Genomic DNA, 19,127 nt, shown 5'->3' on the forward strand with positions numbered 1-19,127 from the left:
TTTCCTTAACAAAGGAATAATTTTATTTCATGTATAGTTTCTTGACTTCATTGTAAGTATTACATCATTCAGGTCACAATATGTAAACCACTGGTCAAGAACCACTGTTTTAAACCTATCAATGTGAATGCTAAATGAACAAGGTCCTTGTACAGTGACAAACGCCTACTGTTGGCTCCCTCTACTGGTCCATGCCAGCATTGTTTGTGTCAGAACACATCAGCCCGGAGCAGCCTGTAGAACAGCACCGTGCTCATGGTGGTGATGAGGCTCAGACCTACAGTCCCCAGTGTCAGGACAACGCGTGGCACATGTTCGCCGTGGGCGGCCAGCCAGCGGGTCATCCAACCCAACGTGCACACACGAAACATCAAGAACCTGAGGTTGAGATGGAGACAGTTACATTATTGGCGTTTAGCTGATGATCATCCAGAGTGACTTTCAACTAGTGAGCAAGCAGCGATCCAATCCGATGCCTTGCTCAATGACACTAGCAGTTTAGCAGGACACATGGATTCTGCTAGACAGCCACTCCTAACCCCTAGGTTTCCCTATGCCTGAGCCCCAAAACAAGTCGACCCAAAACATCTTATTTCACCTCACCTTATCTCAAGATATCTCATCTCGTCATCGTATCTTGACTGTCTCAATCTCAACCAAAGTTTAGCGTTCACTTCAAGTTAATACATGCACTGATATAGGCGACCTACAGTGACCTACGTTGCCAGGTTGAGCAGGCTGAGGAGTCGGTAGGCCGTGGAGGGGCGTGAGGGTGAGGTTGTTGCGGTGTCACAGGTCAGTGGCCGGTTTCTCTGACCGGCTAGGAGCAGGAGCTGGCGAACATGGAGGAAGATTGAGTTGATCTCCACCAGCAGAGACACCGCAGCAAATCCCACATAGAGACGAGAGGTCAATGCCAGGCCGAAACAGGAGATTACCTACAGTATGTGGTACATGAGGAAAAACAGGATCAATGCACACCAAGGGAGGCAAACATACACACACACACGCAGCCACACACAAGCACTTGTGGATTTGTTTAGATGTATGCAGAATCTCAGATAGAACTGTTTGCGTTTAATATGAGTAGATGTTAAATCCCAGAAACTGGGTGTTTTAAACTATTGTTATTTGATCCTGTTTATCCCAAAATCCAGTTTGTAGCCTGCCCTATAGTGGTGATGGCCTGAAAAAAAGAGTATGTAACACATTACACATTGAAAGAGAATTTTTTTGTGTATGACTACCCAGCTCACCTTGAACTGTGAAGAGATATGCTTAGAGATTACATGTTTTTTTATGGTGGAAAAGATAGTATTTTACTGACTCTCATGTTAAATCAGCAATTTAGGGGAGAGGGACAAAGGGACCCACATCAGTACATAAAAATACACAAAACATCATGGATATTCCATATCAGAAAAACACAGTTTGGGTGTGTCATAGCAAGAAGGTCTTGGGTTCTATTTCGTCCCTGCTGACCGCCAGAGGCGGTGCTTTAAGCATGAATATGTCCTTCGCGCATGCGTCGTCGAGTGTTGTATACAAACAAAGTCAATTTTGACCCCGTGATGACCCGAAGTAGTCTATATCTTCCGGCAGTCTGCAGGGGATCAGTCTCTAATTTTTCTCGCGCGTCGTGGTGAGAAATTTGCACTGGGCTGCGAGGTATTGCTATGCAATACAATATGCAGCTACGGTGCCTGTACCTGGTCGCCGGTAGTTCTGTGACGGCGTGACTGCCTGTCGGAGTAGCGTTTGTTCGCCCTCCAGGAACTGCGACTATGGTTTTCTATCTCCTCGATGAATGGAGTTTATTTCGCGGATTCACGTGGACGCAGGAGCGTCCAATCTCTCTCGCCGGTAAGGAAGGCTAACCCCCCTCGGACAAAAGGTACGTTATCGTTTAAAGTGGTGCTATCCCCGCTAAACAGACGTCCAAATGATATGATATATTTTATCATGGCATAACCTCTTGAGTATAGGCTGCGTTTGCGCCGCCTCCCTGCCCTGCAGACGAGGCTTGTTCGACTGCGAACGCTAACAGACGTTCAAATCATATGATATATTTTATCATGGCATAACCTCTTGGGAGTATAGGCTGCGTTCGCGCCGCCTCCCTGCTCTGCATACAAGTTTTGTTCGACTGTGAACGCTAGCGCTTATTATTATTATAATAATAATAAATAATTGCATTATTATAGCGTTTTTTCCAAGTGCTCAAAGCGCTTTACAATGGTTCATTCATTCATACATTGGGAGGTATAAGTGACTGTAAGACTTGCCGAAGGATAAGAACACTGTCATCATATTACCTTCGTTTGATAAACACGCTACTTTAAAGCTTTGTTTAGCCCCTGCTGATGGCAAGCATTGTCGCTACATACTCTCAGCAGTCGACATATAACTTATGACTTAAGTTAGTTAAGGCTAACCGGCATTTTCTGTTGACAAGCCCCGCTGGCCAAAGCCATATACCAATATTGGCAGCATTCAAGCTTAACTGCTTTTGCGAATAGCTTGTATTCTTGTTGTTATTATTAGCCCGGTACAGGAGCAGCTACCTGCGTCCTCCCAGGGTATTGATGTTGCTACCAGTATAGTCTGTAGCTAAATAGCTATTGGTGTACATAGCCTGTCTGGTTGTTAACCCAGCTGGCCCCCAGCAGTGGGCCTAGCTGAAGCTGCTACCAGTATGTATTATTATACAGTATTATTTTAATTTATTTATTTTAATGTGAAGCACTTTGAGTTACATTTTATGTATGGAAATGTGCTATATAAATAAAGTTTATTATTATTATGTCTGGAGCTCAAAGCTCCATTGACAGTTTTTGCATATACAGTGGGTGCAACTTGGTTTGTCCACCTGTAGGTCCCATTAACCCAGCTGGTCCCCAGCACAGGGTATCTGGCGCTGCTGCCAGCGTAGCTCACAGCAGCTACCAGTAGTTTAAAGCTAAAGCTGTTTATGAACAGGCTATAGCTTGTCTTGTTTTTGGTAGCCCAGCTGGTCTCCAGCATAGATCTCTAACTGGCGCTGCTACCTGTAGTTGTAGCCCAAGCGCTTATTATACTATCTAAGATAAAAAAAGCTATCTGTGTATAGCTTGCTTTACTGTTTGTTGGCCCAGCTGGTACAGGGCAGGCAGCGTATGCGCTCCGCTCCTCCAGCATACGGCCAGCTTGATGTTACTTACTACTAATGTTTGTTAGCTCAAGCATTTATTAACAGCTATCAGGGTATAGCTTGTTCTGTTCCTTAGCTGCAGCTGATACAGGCAGCGTACGCGCTCCCTTCCTTCGGCAGGTGCAGGCCCCTATTGGTGGAGCTATCGGTTGTAGCCTTTTCTCCAAAACTAGCTTGTGTCGGTTTATTTAACCAAACCTCTGGCTGGGGTAGGCAGCGTTAGTGCTCCCTCCTCCCAGCATGAATGCGTAGTAGTGCACACTTGACTAGTGTATTGGAAGTGTCTTTTGTTTCGCTCTGGACTAGCAAACATAAATTACAATAGTCTGGTTGCCCTTTTAGGGCAACCACACTAATAATAATGCACTTGGAGTTTGGATAAATGTCATAGTGCTGGGATAAGCGTTCGCATAGGAACACTACAGCTGCTACATAGCAGCGTCTAAACCTTGACTGGAGGCTACTTTATTATCATAATTTATAAGTAAGCCTCCGCCGGGGGTACAGGTAGCGTACGAGCTCCCCTCCCCCACCGCGACCATGCAGGTCGCACAGTATCTAACAGCAACGTTTGTGTGCTGTTTCTATGATGCACTTTACATCTGGTTGAATCTCAAAGTGCTACAATGAGCATGTGCATAAAACGTAAATGCATGCTGCGGCAGGTATAGCAGCATTCAGTTTTTTGATTAAGTCATTAGATGCCGATCTAAGTTAAAGCCTCTGCTGGTACAGGCAGCGTCCGCGCTCCCTTCCTACAGCATACGGCTCCACCCCTAGCAACCAGTAGCGTCCGCGCCCTGGGCTAGTTGGGACTGGTGTGCACCAGCCGGTCCAAAGGAACCAGTGCCACCACAACTGAGAGTTCCCGCTTTTTGTACCTCGAAAGCCTCTGCTGGTACAGGCAGCGTACGCGCCTCCTCCCCCCAGCATACGGCCAACACCTAGCAACCAGCAGCGTCCGCGCCCTGGGCTAGTGGGACTTGTGCGCACCGGCCGGTCCAGAGTAACCGGTGCCACCACAATGGAGAGCTCCCACTTTTGTACCTCTTTTGAAGCTCTCCTTCAGCCGTGAGCCGACCTTGGTCCTGCCCCGTGTGCCAGGAGGAAAAGGTCTGACCGCTGGCTACAGCAGATCCGAGAGGGCTCAGCTATCTGCAGAGTTGGCCCACATGAGGTCCATGCTCACTTCGGATGACACCTAGGCACCTCGGAGGGTGCCGAAGCGCCTCCCTCTCTGATGCCACAGCTGACTCGAGGTTGATGTGCTCTCCCCGACAGCTTAAGCTATGCACTTCCATGACTATGAGGAAGATGCAGAAGGCAGTGCCTCCCAGGCATCAGAGCCAGCCTCCCACTTCTCAGCTCATGCGCATAGCCGTGGAACGCATAGTAAAGCAGGCAGTCGGCTCCTCCAAGCGCCTTCTTCAGACGCGGCCTTGCTGTCTTCGCCGTCCCACACGCCTGTACCTGAGTCAGCTACAGGCCTGCCGGGCGGACGATCAGGGCCTTCTCCCATCTCTATACCGATGGTGAAATCCTGGCAGCCCTGCCCTGATTGGAAAAAGTGTCCTGAGACAACCCGTTGCGACTTGACACTTTAATAGATTAGAACGCACAAGGCGATAAGGGCTGGCCTGGGTTACATGCCAGCCACCAAGCCTGTCACTGCATCCCTCATTGTGTTCTCCAACGAGGCCCGGCGGCAGAACGCTAGGTGACCTCGACCCCAGTACAGGAGCACAGGCAACCTGCTCACTGGGGCCTCCTTTTCACACCTAATAGTGGCAACGTTAATACTGGCTCAGCCACCTTTGGTGTATCACTGGAGGCATTGGCGTCATGTCCTCAGAGCACGGACGGCCATCGTATGTCCATCGTATCTCTAGCCCGTCGCCAAGCCGGGTTTCCACAGTCAAGCTTGACTGATGAGACTAGGCCAACTCTCCGTAGTCTCCCTGAGGAGCCAGGAGCACTAGGTGGTTCAGCCGGGGCGAGAAGCACCGGAGCGAACCATCCAGGTGGGGAAGACCAGGCTGCAGCTTGTAGGCCTACGACACATCACGCCTCCCAAAGGGCCGAGCTCCAACATTGATGAAATCATCTTGACTGCCCTCGGAGCTCACGTATCACCGCCGGCCCACACTAGAGGCCAGCGTGTTCCCTGGCGTCCCACGCAGGGACCTGACTGTGACTTTCCGGGCTGTGCAGCGCCTTCTGACGCCAGCCCCCCATATCCGGCGGGTCAAAATGGCTATTATCAGCAACATGACGAGAGCCCTACTATCAGACCAGGAGTGATGTGTCCTCCTGCCCAAGGGCGCAACAGAGGCTGTATATCCTTTGTCACACTAAGGGAAGTCCGATCTACATACTTCCTTGTGACGCAAGACAGACGGGTGTCGACATGTCTTGAATCTGATGGGACCCAACAGGTTTATGAAGTTCGTGCCAGTCTACTGGGCCGAACACGGCAATGTGCTGGAGCGGCAAGTGGTGTGCTCCGCTCTACGGCACTTCCTGCCGTACAGGAGAGGCGAGCACATTCTCATACGCTCGGGCAACACCTCGATCGTGTATCACGTAAGTCATCGGGCAGGGCCACGTTTGCTTGGCTGCTGTAGGTGTCTATGGACCCCCCCCTGACTTGGGCAGCCTCCCCGCCCGATCAGCCTATAGGCAAGTTGTCTGAGTGGAGAGCGGGACTACATGGTAGGCTCTCCCTCCCATCGAAAGCTTCCATGAGGGGAGCGGTACCCCATCCAGTGGTGGTGAACACTAATCAGAGGCTACCTCGGCAGAGCGGAGGTGGACCTCCTCACCCTGGACCTCACTAACCTCCCTGGTTCTCCCTAACGGAGACACCCAGCCCACCGGGCCAGGACGCAAGGGTCCGACGGTTTCATAGAACCTGAACGCCACAAATGGCTGTCAGCCTGCTGGACTTCTTAGGCGTCCTGCCACATAGCCAGTATGAACAGAACGACCTACATCGTTCCTGACACACATGGCCCTAAGCAGACCACCGCCCACAGGGCACTATCCTTTTAAATGCGCACTGCCAGAGGCACTGCATATGCCTTGCCACTGCCTCTCTGATACGACCAGCGCCTCAGAGTTATTTAGGAGGGTCACACCATACTGCTGGTTGCCCCCCCCCCCCCCAGCCAAGAAGTACTTGGTCTCCTCTGCTGAACAGACCCAGTCGGAGGACGCCATGGCGTCTCCCCGACAGAGGTCTCCCCAACTGGGAGGCGGTCGGATACGGCATTCAAATGCTCAACGCCCCCAACTGTGCGTTTGGCCACTGGCGGCCCTGAACCGCTGTGTGGAACCAGCTAGGCATGCCACCCTGAACTCAAGGGTGACATCCATGACATCCATCAGGCTACTGTACGATAACCGATGGAACCTATTTCCAACTGAGGCCAGAGCAAAGACCTAGTGCGCTGCTCTGCCTACCTGTCTGGAGTTCCGCAGTCCCTCCTAGACAAGGGCCGATCTCCTACTCTAAAAGCATAAGTAGGGGCAATATCATGTTGATATGCTAGAATCAATATTGCTGTAACGAAGCGTGTCCGTGAGCGGCACGTCCTGTCTGTTAGTGACTTGCGTCCGAAGCAAAGCTCAGACGGCCTGAGTGTCTCTGTGGCCGAACAGTGTTCCTCCTGAGGGTGCTGTCACATACACACCTCAACCAGCCTATACGGCTAGCATATTTTTACCCTCCACCAGGAGAGTGGATGGACGAGCGGGAACTATTGCGCCCAGTGTGGGCCCTGAGAGCCGCTTGTTAGACCTGCCGAATGCTTTCGGCGGTCAGAATGGCTGTTCCGTTGTGACGATGGCCCTTTCAAAGGTAGCGCTCTCTCCAGACAGCGCCCGCCCCACACTGTTGTGGATGCCATCAACCACGTTTATGGGGCGAGTGATCGTACCTTACCATTTGGCGTGAGGTGCCACTCTTAACGGGAGCGTCCCCACATCATGGGCTGCCCCGAGGGAAGTACCCCTGGAATATATCTGTGCCGCTGCCTCATGGGCATCACAGCGAGTTGTCTGTTCCTCTGGGTGAGTGTTGCCACTCCCCACCCGCTGGACGTGGTCCTCTTACGAGACTCCTCCAAGCCTACTCCTTATGGTTTGTGATCAGGATCCCTCGTGACTTGGCTGGCATAAGTCATTCATGCTTAAAGCACCGCCTCTGGCGGTCAGCAGGGACGAAATAGAACGATAGTTACGTATGTAACTACGGTTCTATGAGTCCCGAATGACCGCCAGAGGCACTCTGTCACTCAGAATCCTCGTGTTCGCGCGAGAAAATTCTGTAGAGACTGATCCCCTGCAGACTGCCGGAAGATATAGACTACTTCGGGTCATCACGGGGTCAAAATTGACTTTGTTTGTATACAACACTCGACGACGCATGCGCGAAGGACATATTCATGCTTAAAGCACCGCCTCTGGCGGTCATTCGGGACTCATAGAACCGTAGTTACATACGTAACTATCGTTTGACTTTGAACCCAATATTTTAGTGTAAAGTTAGTATGTTCTCCATGAGTTCATATCGGTTCATATGGGTTGGCTTCCACACCAAAAGACATGATTCTATAGGAACATACTCCTGCCACTGCCAGTGCCACTGACCTTGAAGCACTATAGCCTTATAACTGGAGTTGGTCCCTGCGCTGCCAACTTCTCCTAATACATAGGGCGCTTTCACACCGGACATGTTTGGTTCGTTTAAAACGAACCATGGTCCGCTTACCCCTTTGGTTCGGTTGGTGTGAACATGCATCCGAACTCTGGTGCGGATCAAAGAAACGAACCATGGTCCGCTAAAAAAGGCCGGACTCGGTTCGCTTCCAAACGAACCACGGTGCGGTTCGTTACTGGTGTGAATGCATTCGGACTTTATAGAGGACCAAATACAGTACGATAGCCAAAATAGCTGTCGGGCTTCGGCAGTTGTGAGGCTGCATTAATAATTAGTTATAAAAGCATGTATTTTTTACGGGGATCACTATTGATATGACAGCTGACAGTCTGATTTTATTTTAATAGTAGACGCATGTCGAGGCGCAGCGCAAATGTAATGGCAGCGTACGAGGTTCACATGCGCAAAAATAACAGATGTATAATTATCGACACGGTGTACGGTATATGGTACACGATGTAAGCTTGTAGATCTGTTTATTTTAAGCATGCGCCGCCGTCACGCAAAGTTATGACAAAGCATGCGATGCATGAGTCTTCATGCGAGAGTTTCTCTTTCAACTCGTGTCCCCTCCTTTTTTCTGTCTGTCTGTCTGTCTGTGTGTGTGTGTGTGTGTGTGTGTGTGTGTGTGTGTGTGTGTGTGGGGGGGGGGGGGGGGGGCGCACATGAGGGGGAGAGACCCATATATTCATATGGGAGAGACGCAGGGACAGAGAATTTGAAATATTTAAAATCATCCATGTCGCGCACGGCCGCACGTATAGAGAAAAAGCCAATGTTAAATAAGCTATACACAGGTGGTCCCAAATGATTAATTGATTAGGCCTACATCACTTTAGCAAAAGACGTAAAACTAGGTCAACTCAATTAGCTGCAGCGGAGCTTTTCTGACTTGAAGCTCAATAACCTACTAACTGACCACCTTCAAGTTTAAACCATAAGATGACATGGAAATGCCCGCCGATTTGATGCGCAGAAATAACATATATCTAATCGGGTCAAGGTGCACACATGGAAGAAAAGTCATTTTTATCGGGGATACCTTGTAGGCTATACGTATACGTCTCCGTGAATTGTATGCATCAGGAGCAAGCACATTATTGTTCAAACACCTGCTCCTGTTCATCTGTTGCTCTTATTTGGCTAATAAAATAATTAATAAGAATGAATGCAATAGCAAGTTGTTGCTGTCATGTTGCTGTTCTTTTCTCTCTCTGTGTGACTGAAGGTTGCCCCAAAAATTGTAGACAGTGATTTCCCCTCATGTTCTTTTTCCCTCACTATTTGGTTCGCTTAACATGTCCACGTGTCATTTGTTTACATATTTGGTACGCTTTACAAAGTCCAGTGTGAACACCAAACGGACCAAAATCAAAATGCAAATATTTGGTCCTTGGTCCTTGATCCGGACCTTCTAAGCGAACTTTGGGTGTGAAAGCGCCCTTAGAAGGGATCAAATGCAGAGGACGAATTTACCCATGGGTCACTCGGTTGAATTAGTTCAACATCAATAGGATATGTGACAGGAATACTGGACAACTCACCCCGGTGTTTGCCCGTTTTTACTCCCGGAATTTTCCCCAGTGAGGGGGATAACTTTGTAATATGAAATTGGCTGTTTGTGTTCTTTTTGGAAAAATATAAAAATATACTCCTGTGGAAAGGCTATATTATTTTACTTATATTTACCCTATAAATAAATAAATGTAGTATTATTTAGTATATGTAAGGTTTTGCCCACTCAAATGGTACCTCGTTACAACTTCTGTGAACAGACTTTACTGTAGTATCTTTTCATGAATTATATTTGTACTTGGGCTGTCTGCTGTCGTGAAAGTTTATGGTTAGAGAAATTCAAAGTCCAGCCGTCTGCTGTCCAGCCTCTCCCACCCCTCACTGAGGAAAATTCCGAGAGGAAAACGGAAAAGGGGTGAGTTGTCTTGTTACCCGTGACAGTAACCAACAACCCCCCCCCCCCCCACCCCACACACACACACACACACGCACACACACACAAAGAGAGAATTACCATAGAGTGATGAAGCATCACCTCCCAAGACTTTTTAAGAGACTGGTTGAAAGCCAGGTCTAAGAAATCATGGATGAAATAACCTGAAGGAGAAATCACATGTGCATATACGTATTGGAAGTTACAGGCTTTAGTTCCGACATACTATTGGATGGTACCGTCTCACCCTCTCTCTCTCTCTCTCTCTCTCTCTCTCTCTCCGTCTCACACACACACACACACACACACACACACACACACACACACACACACACACACACACACACACACACACAATTTGTGAACTTTCCTCCAGTGACCTGCTCTAGTACTCACAGAGTTATGTGGCAGTGTTTAACTCAAACATTCAGTGGTTGACAATGTGATTGACAGTTTGGATGATTACGCCTTCTGCAAATGACACAGACACTAATACCGTTACGGCGGTTACACAGCATGTGACTTGTGAAATTTCCACTATAAATAATCTGTTCTGTTCCACTGGTGGATTTTAGTCAAACCTGGAATTCTTAAGTTACTGTTTCATGATGTAACCAGCATGGCTCTCAGTCTCACCTGTAGACACCGCTACCAGACTGTGGGAAAACAGTGAATGAGTGGAGATCAGGTCCTTGGCCATCTCAGGGTGGAGGTAGAAACTGCATGTGGAGTGAGAAATGAAAGCATTCATCAGAGAGGGGAAATCTGGACTAAAACAAAGCCGTCTCTCACCGTTTCCGTATACAGTGTTTTTTTCAATCATCTAATGTGATCCTGGGCTCTACACACCCTCCGCCAACCTGGGGAGAGAAACGGACTTGAACTCATACTTCCTTCATGCCTGAGTGTTGCTCCTTTGCACCTGACAGGGGGGAGTATACAGTGTTGACCATGGCACAGACAGAGATGTTATCTTATTGTTAGCTTAAATTTGAACAGTACGTGGTAGAATACTATGGTAATTATTTATTTAACCCTAGAACACTAAACACATGTGATTTTTTCACCCGGACAATTATTTATTTTTGTCATTTTCATGTTGCTGATGTCTGAAGTGGATGGGTCTTTCAGTACCTTCATGATGCTCAGAGACTTGAAGGATGGTTTGTTTCCCTGCCCACATCCCTGTTTTTTACCAGCTGCTGAAAGCATGCAGGCTGGGCTATCGGGTTCGTAGTGGCAACTTATCATTTCATTGGCTGCCGTAGTCACCAATAATTGATCAATTATCAATTAATTACCAGCTGCCTTATTATATCTGCAGAATTGTGCTATAAAATGTAAATATCTGTGTCTATGTGTATTTGTGTGTGTGGAAACAAATTAAAGCACTGCACAAAGCCAAAAGTCCTGCTAAAAGCATAGTAAACCTGAGTGCAACACAGGACAGCAGTATACCCTTTACTGACATTGACTGCTGACATCAACAACTGCTTCTCACATTGCCTACATACTTTTGTATGCTCTATACATTTAGATTTCACTGTGAATTGTATACATACGCACCATGAAACGGCCCACGCTCCAGTCAGGGCACTGTGAACCAGAGAGGTGCTGATGTTGCACCACCTCCATCTTTTGTTGCGGGCCGGCTCTGGTGTGGGCAGGCACCCGATGAGTCTGTTCACCAGCCTGAAAGAGAATGTAGATCCACCAGTGACCAGGAGAGATGACCACAAATCCATGTTGTTCTAAAGCACAGTCGGTTGAGCACAACTGAAGAGTTCAATTAAAATTCAAATGCATATTTAAGGCACATCCCAAATTAAAAAAGGTTCAACATAAATTGCAAGCGGTGGACTCAGTGTGTGTCAACAATGTCTGAACTTCTGAAGTGTCCATTAGTTGTACTCAGGTTCTTCATGCTCACCTGAAGTGATAACTGACATGCTGATAAGGAGTAAAGGGGGCTGTGCGGCTACATCATAACATGTATAGGTTATATTTACACAAATTCCATAGCCTAGCCCTAGCCTATATCTTTTGACATTACGAGCAGGGGGGGGGGGGGGATTTACTGCTCAATGTTTTCATATTTTCAGTAGAGTAATTAAGGCTCATGTTTGAAGTTAGGGTTATAATCATGCTAGATAAGCAATAAGCATACTGTGTAGGTTAAGGGTTATACTTATGTGCTTAGTAAGGGTTAAGGTTAGAGTTATATAGGGTCACTGGTCAGGTTGCAACTCCTGTAATATATGAGTAGATTTGCACAATCACAGGTACTATATATTTTTAATTTATTGTTGCACTGTTTTTCATAGAACAAGATTAAGACTGTGTAGAATTATATAACCGGGGCGTTGAGCCCACAATACCCCAGTCTATACTGTAGACTAGCCAGTATACATGCTCAGGGACAGGGATAGCTTATGATTGATAATAAAGTATTAAACTGAGTTTAATTTTGTGTATTTGGTCCTTTTGTAAATAATAATAATAATAATAATAGTAAATCACACTCATGTGAAGTGAGGGGCGCTGTTATCATCAAACGTTCCGTGCTCAGCCAATCAAATTATCACATTCATGGTACACATACACACATAGGCAGCACACAAAGCTGGGCATAGGAGGGGCGCCGCTAGAGAGTCCCTCAAAAACAAACATGCAAAGTCTGCACACTATACCTTATATAATATACAGTTTGTAGGCTATAAACTATGTATGACTACCGGTATGTTATAGTTGTTGTATTCTGTGTTATCAGATCAAGAAATGTGTTCTGTCACAGCCAAATATGTCCTTGAAAGAATGAGGAATATTCCATCTGTTAGTGAATTACTGAGGACCTCTCACTTCTCTGGTGCCACAACCCACAAGTGAGTTTACAGAATACAGTATGTACAGTAATCTCATGCCGTACAGCGAATTTGGACTGCAAACAGAGTCCTAACGATTCCTAACTGATCCTAACAGTAACATATCCTACGGCCAATGCTAACAGTACGTTTGTATTGTATTCTCGGTCCAGAATCACTGCACTGTAGTACCGCAGTAACACCATCTGATGGCGCCAGGTGTGCACACTCAGACGAGGTGGCCGAGTGGTTAAGGCGATGGACTGCTAATCCATTGTGCTCTGCACGCGTGGGTTCGAATCCCATCCTCGTCGTAGGCTTTCTTTATTTCAACAGTGGAATTCCGCAGCCATTTTAAACTAAAGGTCAAAAAGGAAAGTTATTTACCTTGTGTGTGGCTGCCAACACTCCTGCCGGATCCTGCAAGAGTCTCCTGCAGCAGACCTGCATTAACTAGTAACTAAAGCTGTCAAATAAATGTAGTGGAGTCTGTAAAAGTAATATTTGCCTCTGAGATGTAGTGGAGTAGAAGTCACTCAAGTAAAGTAGCCTACCTTTGACAAAAAAGTGAAAAAAAAAATAGCATTTTCCTCATCCGAATCTCCTTTAGTATCAAAGGAGCCAGCTGTTGGTCATGCTGCGTACATGATTTTAGATTAGCAGTGGTGGTGAGCTCTCATAAACACTGCATGTTCAGCAAGTTCATTCATAGAGCAGGATTTATAGGCTACTTTGTCCTATGTTGATGTCACTCGCAGAAATGGAAGTGGTTTGATCTTTGATGTGACATGTGACTCATACGAGTGTTGCTTAATTGACGGCAGTAAGTTTTGGAATAAATGCTGCAGTGCTACTTATTTATTTTCCTACCAGACAGACGGTCCACCGTCCAGGGATTCAATCCATCATCCATGTAGAAGATTTGGAAGTTTTAAGGTTTGGCTCGTCTCGACTCGACTCAGCAGGAAACCCACCGGGTTAAGATGTGATGGAAATTCTCCGCAATGGCTAATGCTAATCTATATCCCTATTTTAAAATTCTCACTAACACTGTACGAATCATCACTGTCGGGCAGAAACCTCTTATCTCCATATTCTAACGCTTTTATTGATTAGCATCAAAACAAGTGTTTGTACTTTTACTCCGGTAAATTTCTAGGAAGGTTGTTAAGAGTACTCATTAACGTTTCCGCAAACGATTCCTGGATCTTCTCATGTGTGTTGGTTGGTTCAGTATGCACTATGCATTGCAACTTGCAAGCGACTGTGGTGACGTCACACCACCTACACGTGTGTGTGTGTGTGTGTGTGTGTGTGTGTGTGTGAGTGAGGTGGATACGCCCACAGATCTAGGATCAGATCAGAGTGTGTGTAGTAAACTAAACACAGCAGCATCGAACAGACAAAACGAGCCACTCCAAGGAACAGTAATGTGGGTCCCTACTCCCTAATATATAATATATGTATATCTCCAGAACACAAAAACAGAACAAAAAATTGGCAAGTTGTTTGGCTTTGCTCTGTCATGCCAGGAACAAACTGCACGTTGAAAAGGCCCTCAGCTCTGAACTCGGTAGAATGATCTGCACCTGGTTCGCTGATAACAAACTATCTTTACACATGGTTCCACACCTGAATCCATTATATTTGGATCAAATAGTAATCTCGATCAGCAAGGCAGATGGCTTCTTGGTTAGAGTGGGTGACAATATTATCACACGAAAAGATGAAATTACCTACCTAGGTTCCATCCTGGAGGCTAATCTTTCTGGTGATAAAATGGCCACCAACGTAATCAAAAAAGTCCTTTACAGGATCTCCTCACTGGTCAACAAAAACACCTTGAAGATGAAGACCCTAACAGGAGCCCTCGTACAAGGTTTCTTTGACTACGCATGCACCTCTTGGTAGGCTACCACAGCACCTCAAAGGCCCTTAAAACAAGACTCCAGACTTCCCAAAACAAACTGGTCAGGCTCCTACTTGGCGGCCTCACCCCCCTCACCCCTGCCCACTTTGACAGGCTGGAATGGCTTAGGGTCGACGAGTCGACGACAGAGTACAGCATCTTGCAATGGGTCTGGTCTACAAGATTCGTAGACCAGTTTCCGCAATTCCGCAATTTCCGTTTCCGCAATTTCCGCAATTTCAAACTAAAAAATGATGAAAAACGGCGTGCCATAGTATGCCGTACGATATGGGCTATAGCCCTCTCTTTAGTGTCTCTAAATGTTTCGTCCACTCACAGTTAACAGTCTTTGTATTGAGTTGTGCTTGAAATGTACTGTAATTCTGCAAACTGTTAATACATATTTCAATCAATCAATCAATGCCAGCTATTCTTAGGCCACTTCATGCAAATGGCCCAGGCTTCCGAATATCAGTATGGCAAATCTACAGATACCCCAGGTTTGTTATACTTCCAAGTAATGGTTGGAACACACAGTTCAGACGGGTCTGATTTTTTCCCACCCAACAGAGACGATACTTTAAAACTTTTGATACACATAAGAATAAATGCAAGCCAAGTCATCAAATTCTTTGCATATTTTATTTTTCTTATCATTTTTTCCCAACGCACACATGTCATATTTTACATCTTTGCAATAAAACAGGAATACAATAGTATTTTTTGTACGTTTTTTTAGGGTTTCATAGATCCAAAAATATGTAACTTTTTTTTTTTTTTTTGGATACCGGTACGTAAGTTGAACCTGTCGATAAGAGTATGTGCATGTTTGATCAAAGATGGCTTTTCACACATACAGTTATGTTTCACATTTCAGCCCCTAGTCTCCTCCTCGTCTCCTCTCCTTGTCTCCTCGTCTCGTCTCCTCTCCCCAGGCTCTATCAGCTACAGAATTATGATATTGCTTACAACGGTGAGGTTGTACAACTTAATAATAATAATCATAACAATAATTATAATAATCACACATGAGGCTCAACGCTTTTTAAATACAAATATTCAATGCACAAATAATCCCGTCGGGAAGAAATGGTCCCCTAATAAAATAAAAAAAAGGCAGCCGACTAGAAATAACCCAAGCCTAATAAATAATGATATGTGATTGGTGCAAAGTGCAAATACAAAAAAATAAAATAAAAAATAGAATAATAATGACAATGAAACGAATAAAACAAACCTTGGACATTGAATTGATTTTCTCTATTTTCAGTTTTTTTTGTTTCTTTGTTTTTTTATAGTAATCAACAAATGTGGATTAGGTGAAGAGTTTATTTCAGTTTTGCGTTCAGTACGATGTGAGTCTCTCTCTCCCGAGTCTGAACAAAGACTTGTTATGTACATATTTGACAATACAATCACCAAAATCTACAAAGGAAAATCATGTTCGCCTCGTGGGTTTTTCATCCTAGTTGGCGCGGCAACATCCTCCTCACCAACATTTTCTCGCCAGGACAATCATCATCATCATAATCACCATTATCATAATCATCCCTTGCCACCCGCAGTCATAACCATCAGTCTTTGTCAACATTATTATAATTATTACACAATATTTTACATACGGCAAGTCATTAATAACTTAAAAGGTGATACGGTCTGCGTAGTGAGAGGACCAGTGTGTGTATACTCCAAAAGGAAACAAGAGTCTTATTTACAATAAAAAATCATATATCACCCTCGCTGAGTGTGCAAAACCAAAACCGACAGAAATAAATAAAACATTCAAAACAATTAAAGCTCAAACTAAAAATGGAGGAATAATAACCCTCAGGGGGGGATTTCTTTCTTTAAATAAAGCCAAATAGCACCTGTATGGATTTAGGATTGAAGGGAACGGAGCGAGCGGGAGTGGCTGGTCCATTTCCAGAGCCTCACAGACCCCCAGTGTGAACGGTCAACATTTGTATTTGCCCTCCACCGCGGTTAATTAAAATAAAATTAAACAAAACAAAACACAACAGGGTGATATCAGAGCAAACTAAAAAAGAAAATTAAAGACAAATCACCCCCCCAAAAAAACAAAAAACAAACTTCAGTTATTTATGTCTGTGAGAAGCAGAACGCGGAACCAGCTAAACAGATGTACCAGTCCTGTGTCACATGTGGTGCTGTTCGGTTCCAAGCCTCAACACCAACACCACGCTTGGATTTCCTTTCAATTATTATTACGATTTTTTTACGGTGTTAGTTGATTAGCAGGTTTCAGTAGCAGGAGTGTAACCCTTTGGGTTATTTTACTGGCGTGCCTGTGGTCTACACACTTGTGTGTGGCGTGTGCATGTGTTTATGTGTGTGTGTGTGTGTGTGTGTGTGTGTGTGTGTGTGTGTGTGTGTGTGTGTGTGTGTGTGTGTGTGGAGGAGGAAGTACGTCTCTCTGCTGATGCTGGCTTGCAATCCGCTCTCCTTCCCGGTTCGGTGTCGCATCGACAGCTGCAGGTTCCCCGAACCCAAGCCGAAGAGTCGTCTTTCTTCTTCCTCACTGGTGGTAGGTACTTCCTGGTTGACATTGTAGCCCCTCCTCCTCGTCCTCCTTCCAGATATGCAGCAGTAGGATTGCATCCTTTCTCTTCTCCTCCTCCTCTCTTTCTTTCTGTCCATTCTCCTCTCTCTCTCTCTCACTCAGTCTGTCCACACCTCTCAGTATCTGTTCTGATGCTCGTAGTGCCAGCGGTTGAAGTCGATGTTGAACGCCACGATGCTGCCCGACGCCATGCCAGTGATCAGAGTCCTGCAAGGACACATTATTATTATTATCATCATCATTATTATTGTTATTATTATTATTATGATTAATATTTATTGTTTTTGTATTAGTATTATTATTATAAAATGTGCGGTAACAGTGGCATCACATTGTAGCGGTCACACACACAAAGTAAAATCCTCAGTGATTGATCTAAACAAGGCTACATAGGAAAACAAAATAATAATAAAAAATTAAATACAGGTTTTAAAATCGTGGAATTGATGTAGGCCATTACTTTTCACCCCCCAAATATTAGCCATAGTAACTGAATCGTGTTAAAATGTTGCAGACAAGCAAATAACAAACCTTATGTCACAGAGGTGTTGTAAAAGTGCACTATCTAGTGGCTGTTGCTTGGTCTTGGGGTTCTCAAAGTTTTGGGCGTTTATGACCCCCGCCCCGCCCTGCCTCCCCTCCCCACCTCCAATACAAACTGACTGCAAAAACAACCTTAGAAAAGATATCATAAATGAATACTGAAACCAGATCTAATCATTAAGGAAAGTTTATGCATGTACTATGTAAACTCTCAATTTCCATTTCCCAGCCATTCAGTTTTTTTTTTAAATTATTATTTTGTTTTTTTTATATAATTTGGGGACCCCCCAAAATAAATTGGCGAAAGTGGTCGCGACCCACGGGTTGAGAACCCCTGGCCCAGTCCAGTAGTGGTGTATGCCTTACCTCTGGTCATGTGACAGGTCCATGGCGCGGATGCCAGCATCGCAGCCTGGGTAGATGTAGAGCTGTTTGAAGTCACACGCCTGCCACACCTCCACCACACCGTTGTCACCTCCTGTCACCAGGTTCTGACCGTCACTACTCAACAAGATGGCCTGCAGAGAGAGAGAGAGAGATAGATATAGAATGACAAAGAGAAAAGGGAGCAACAAGAGAGAGAGAGAGAGAGAGAGAGAGAGAGATAGATATAGAATGACAGAGACAAAGAGAAAAGGGAGCAACAGAGAGAGAGAGAGAGAAAGAGATATTATGTGTTGAGTTTATGTGAGGTAACAATAATAAAATTGCTTTGTAGACAAATCAAACACCATACCAATAAGACAATGTGAACACAAGTGAAGAGAAAGGAGAAAGGCGATACATACAGTACACACATGCAGTCAAGTCAACGTTATTATATTGTCACATTACATGTTTACTGCTCAACCATTGCAGTTTCAAGAACTGAAACTGTAATTTGATCATATTTTGTGGCAGGGAAAGAGAATTATGTTCATAATTCATAGGGAGAATTATGTCCCTATGTTATTAGGGAAAGCTGATCTACAATCTCACATGCATTGTGATCTTGTAGATCCTCCTGGTATACCCCCTCAAGGCCCCCTAGGAGTCCCCGGACCCCTGAGAACCAGTGCAAGCATATTGATACCCAACCCAGCGACGTACCCTGGTGGAGTCGTTGACTTCCATCTGCGCCAGCAGCTTGCCGTTGATGCTGAAGTTGCAGAAGCGCCCGCGCTCGTAGCAGATGATGCAGTGACCCTCGCTGGACACGGAGATGAGGCGCGGCTGCTGGCACAGCTCTGGGCCCTCCAGGGCCCGCAGCAGGTCCCCTGTGATGGTGTGGACCAGACATGGGCCCTCTGTGGGACAAGCACACACACACACACACACACACACACACACACACACACACACACACACAGCTTGAACATTTGCTTAATCTTAATTG

General features: G+C 45.6%; 2 protein-coding genes across 5 annotated transcripts in view; both read right to left on the reverse strand.

The window, feature by feature from the left end:
* Nucleotides 1–209: 209 nt before the first annotated feature.
* On the reverse strand, nucleotides 210–11,603 carry LOC308327519 (TLC domain-containing protein 2-like; the record flags this gene model as incomplete). The annotated part of the gene is made up of 5 exons (XM_080781040.1): nucleotides 210–378; nucleotides 721–938; nucleotides 9,940–10,022; nucleotides 10,495–10,577; nucleotides 11,425–11,603. 5 exons carry the CDS (start codon nucleotides 11,601–11,603, stop codon nucleotides 210–212), a joined length of 732 nt encoding a protein of 243 aa, XP_080637166.1.
* Nucleotides 11,604–17,133: 5,530 nt separating this feature from the next.
* The window catches only part of LOC308327093 (neurobeachin-like), a gene marked incomplete at its 5' end in the record, with an annotated part of 182,914 nt that continues 180,920 nt past the window's right edge, over nucleotides 17,134–19,127 (reverse strand). For all 4 annotated transcript variants that reach the window (XM_080780237.1, XM_080780238.1, XM_080780235.1 and 1 more), the window contains 3 exons: nucleotides 17,134–17,416; nucleotides 18,119–18,270; nucleotides 18,842–19,038. In XM_080780237.1, coding sequence (XP_080636363.1) covers nucleotides 17,326–17,416; nucleotides 18,119–18,270; nucleotides 18,842–19,038 — 440 coding nt within the window. In that variant the 3' untranslated portion in view covers nucleotides 17,134–17,325. The remainder of the gene's footprint in view (nucleotides 17,417–18,118; nucleotides 18,271–18,841; nucleotides 19,039–19,127) is intronic.

Source organism: Protomyctophum bolini, assembly GCF_963924005.1.
Source record: "Protomyctophum bolini genome assembly, chromosome: 13".
In the NCBI taxonomy this organism is placed as follows: domain Eukaryota; kingdom Metazoa; phylum Chordata; class Actinopteri; order Myctophiformes; family Myctophidae; genus Protomyctophum; species Protomyctophum bolini.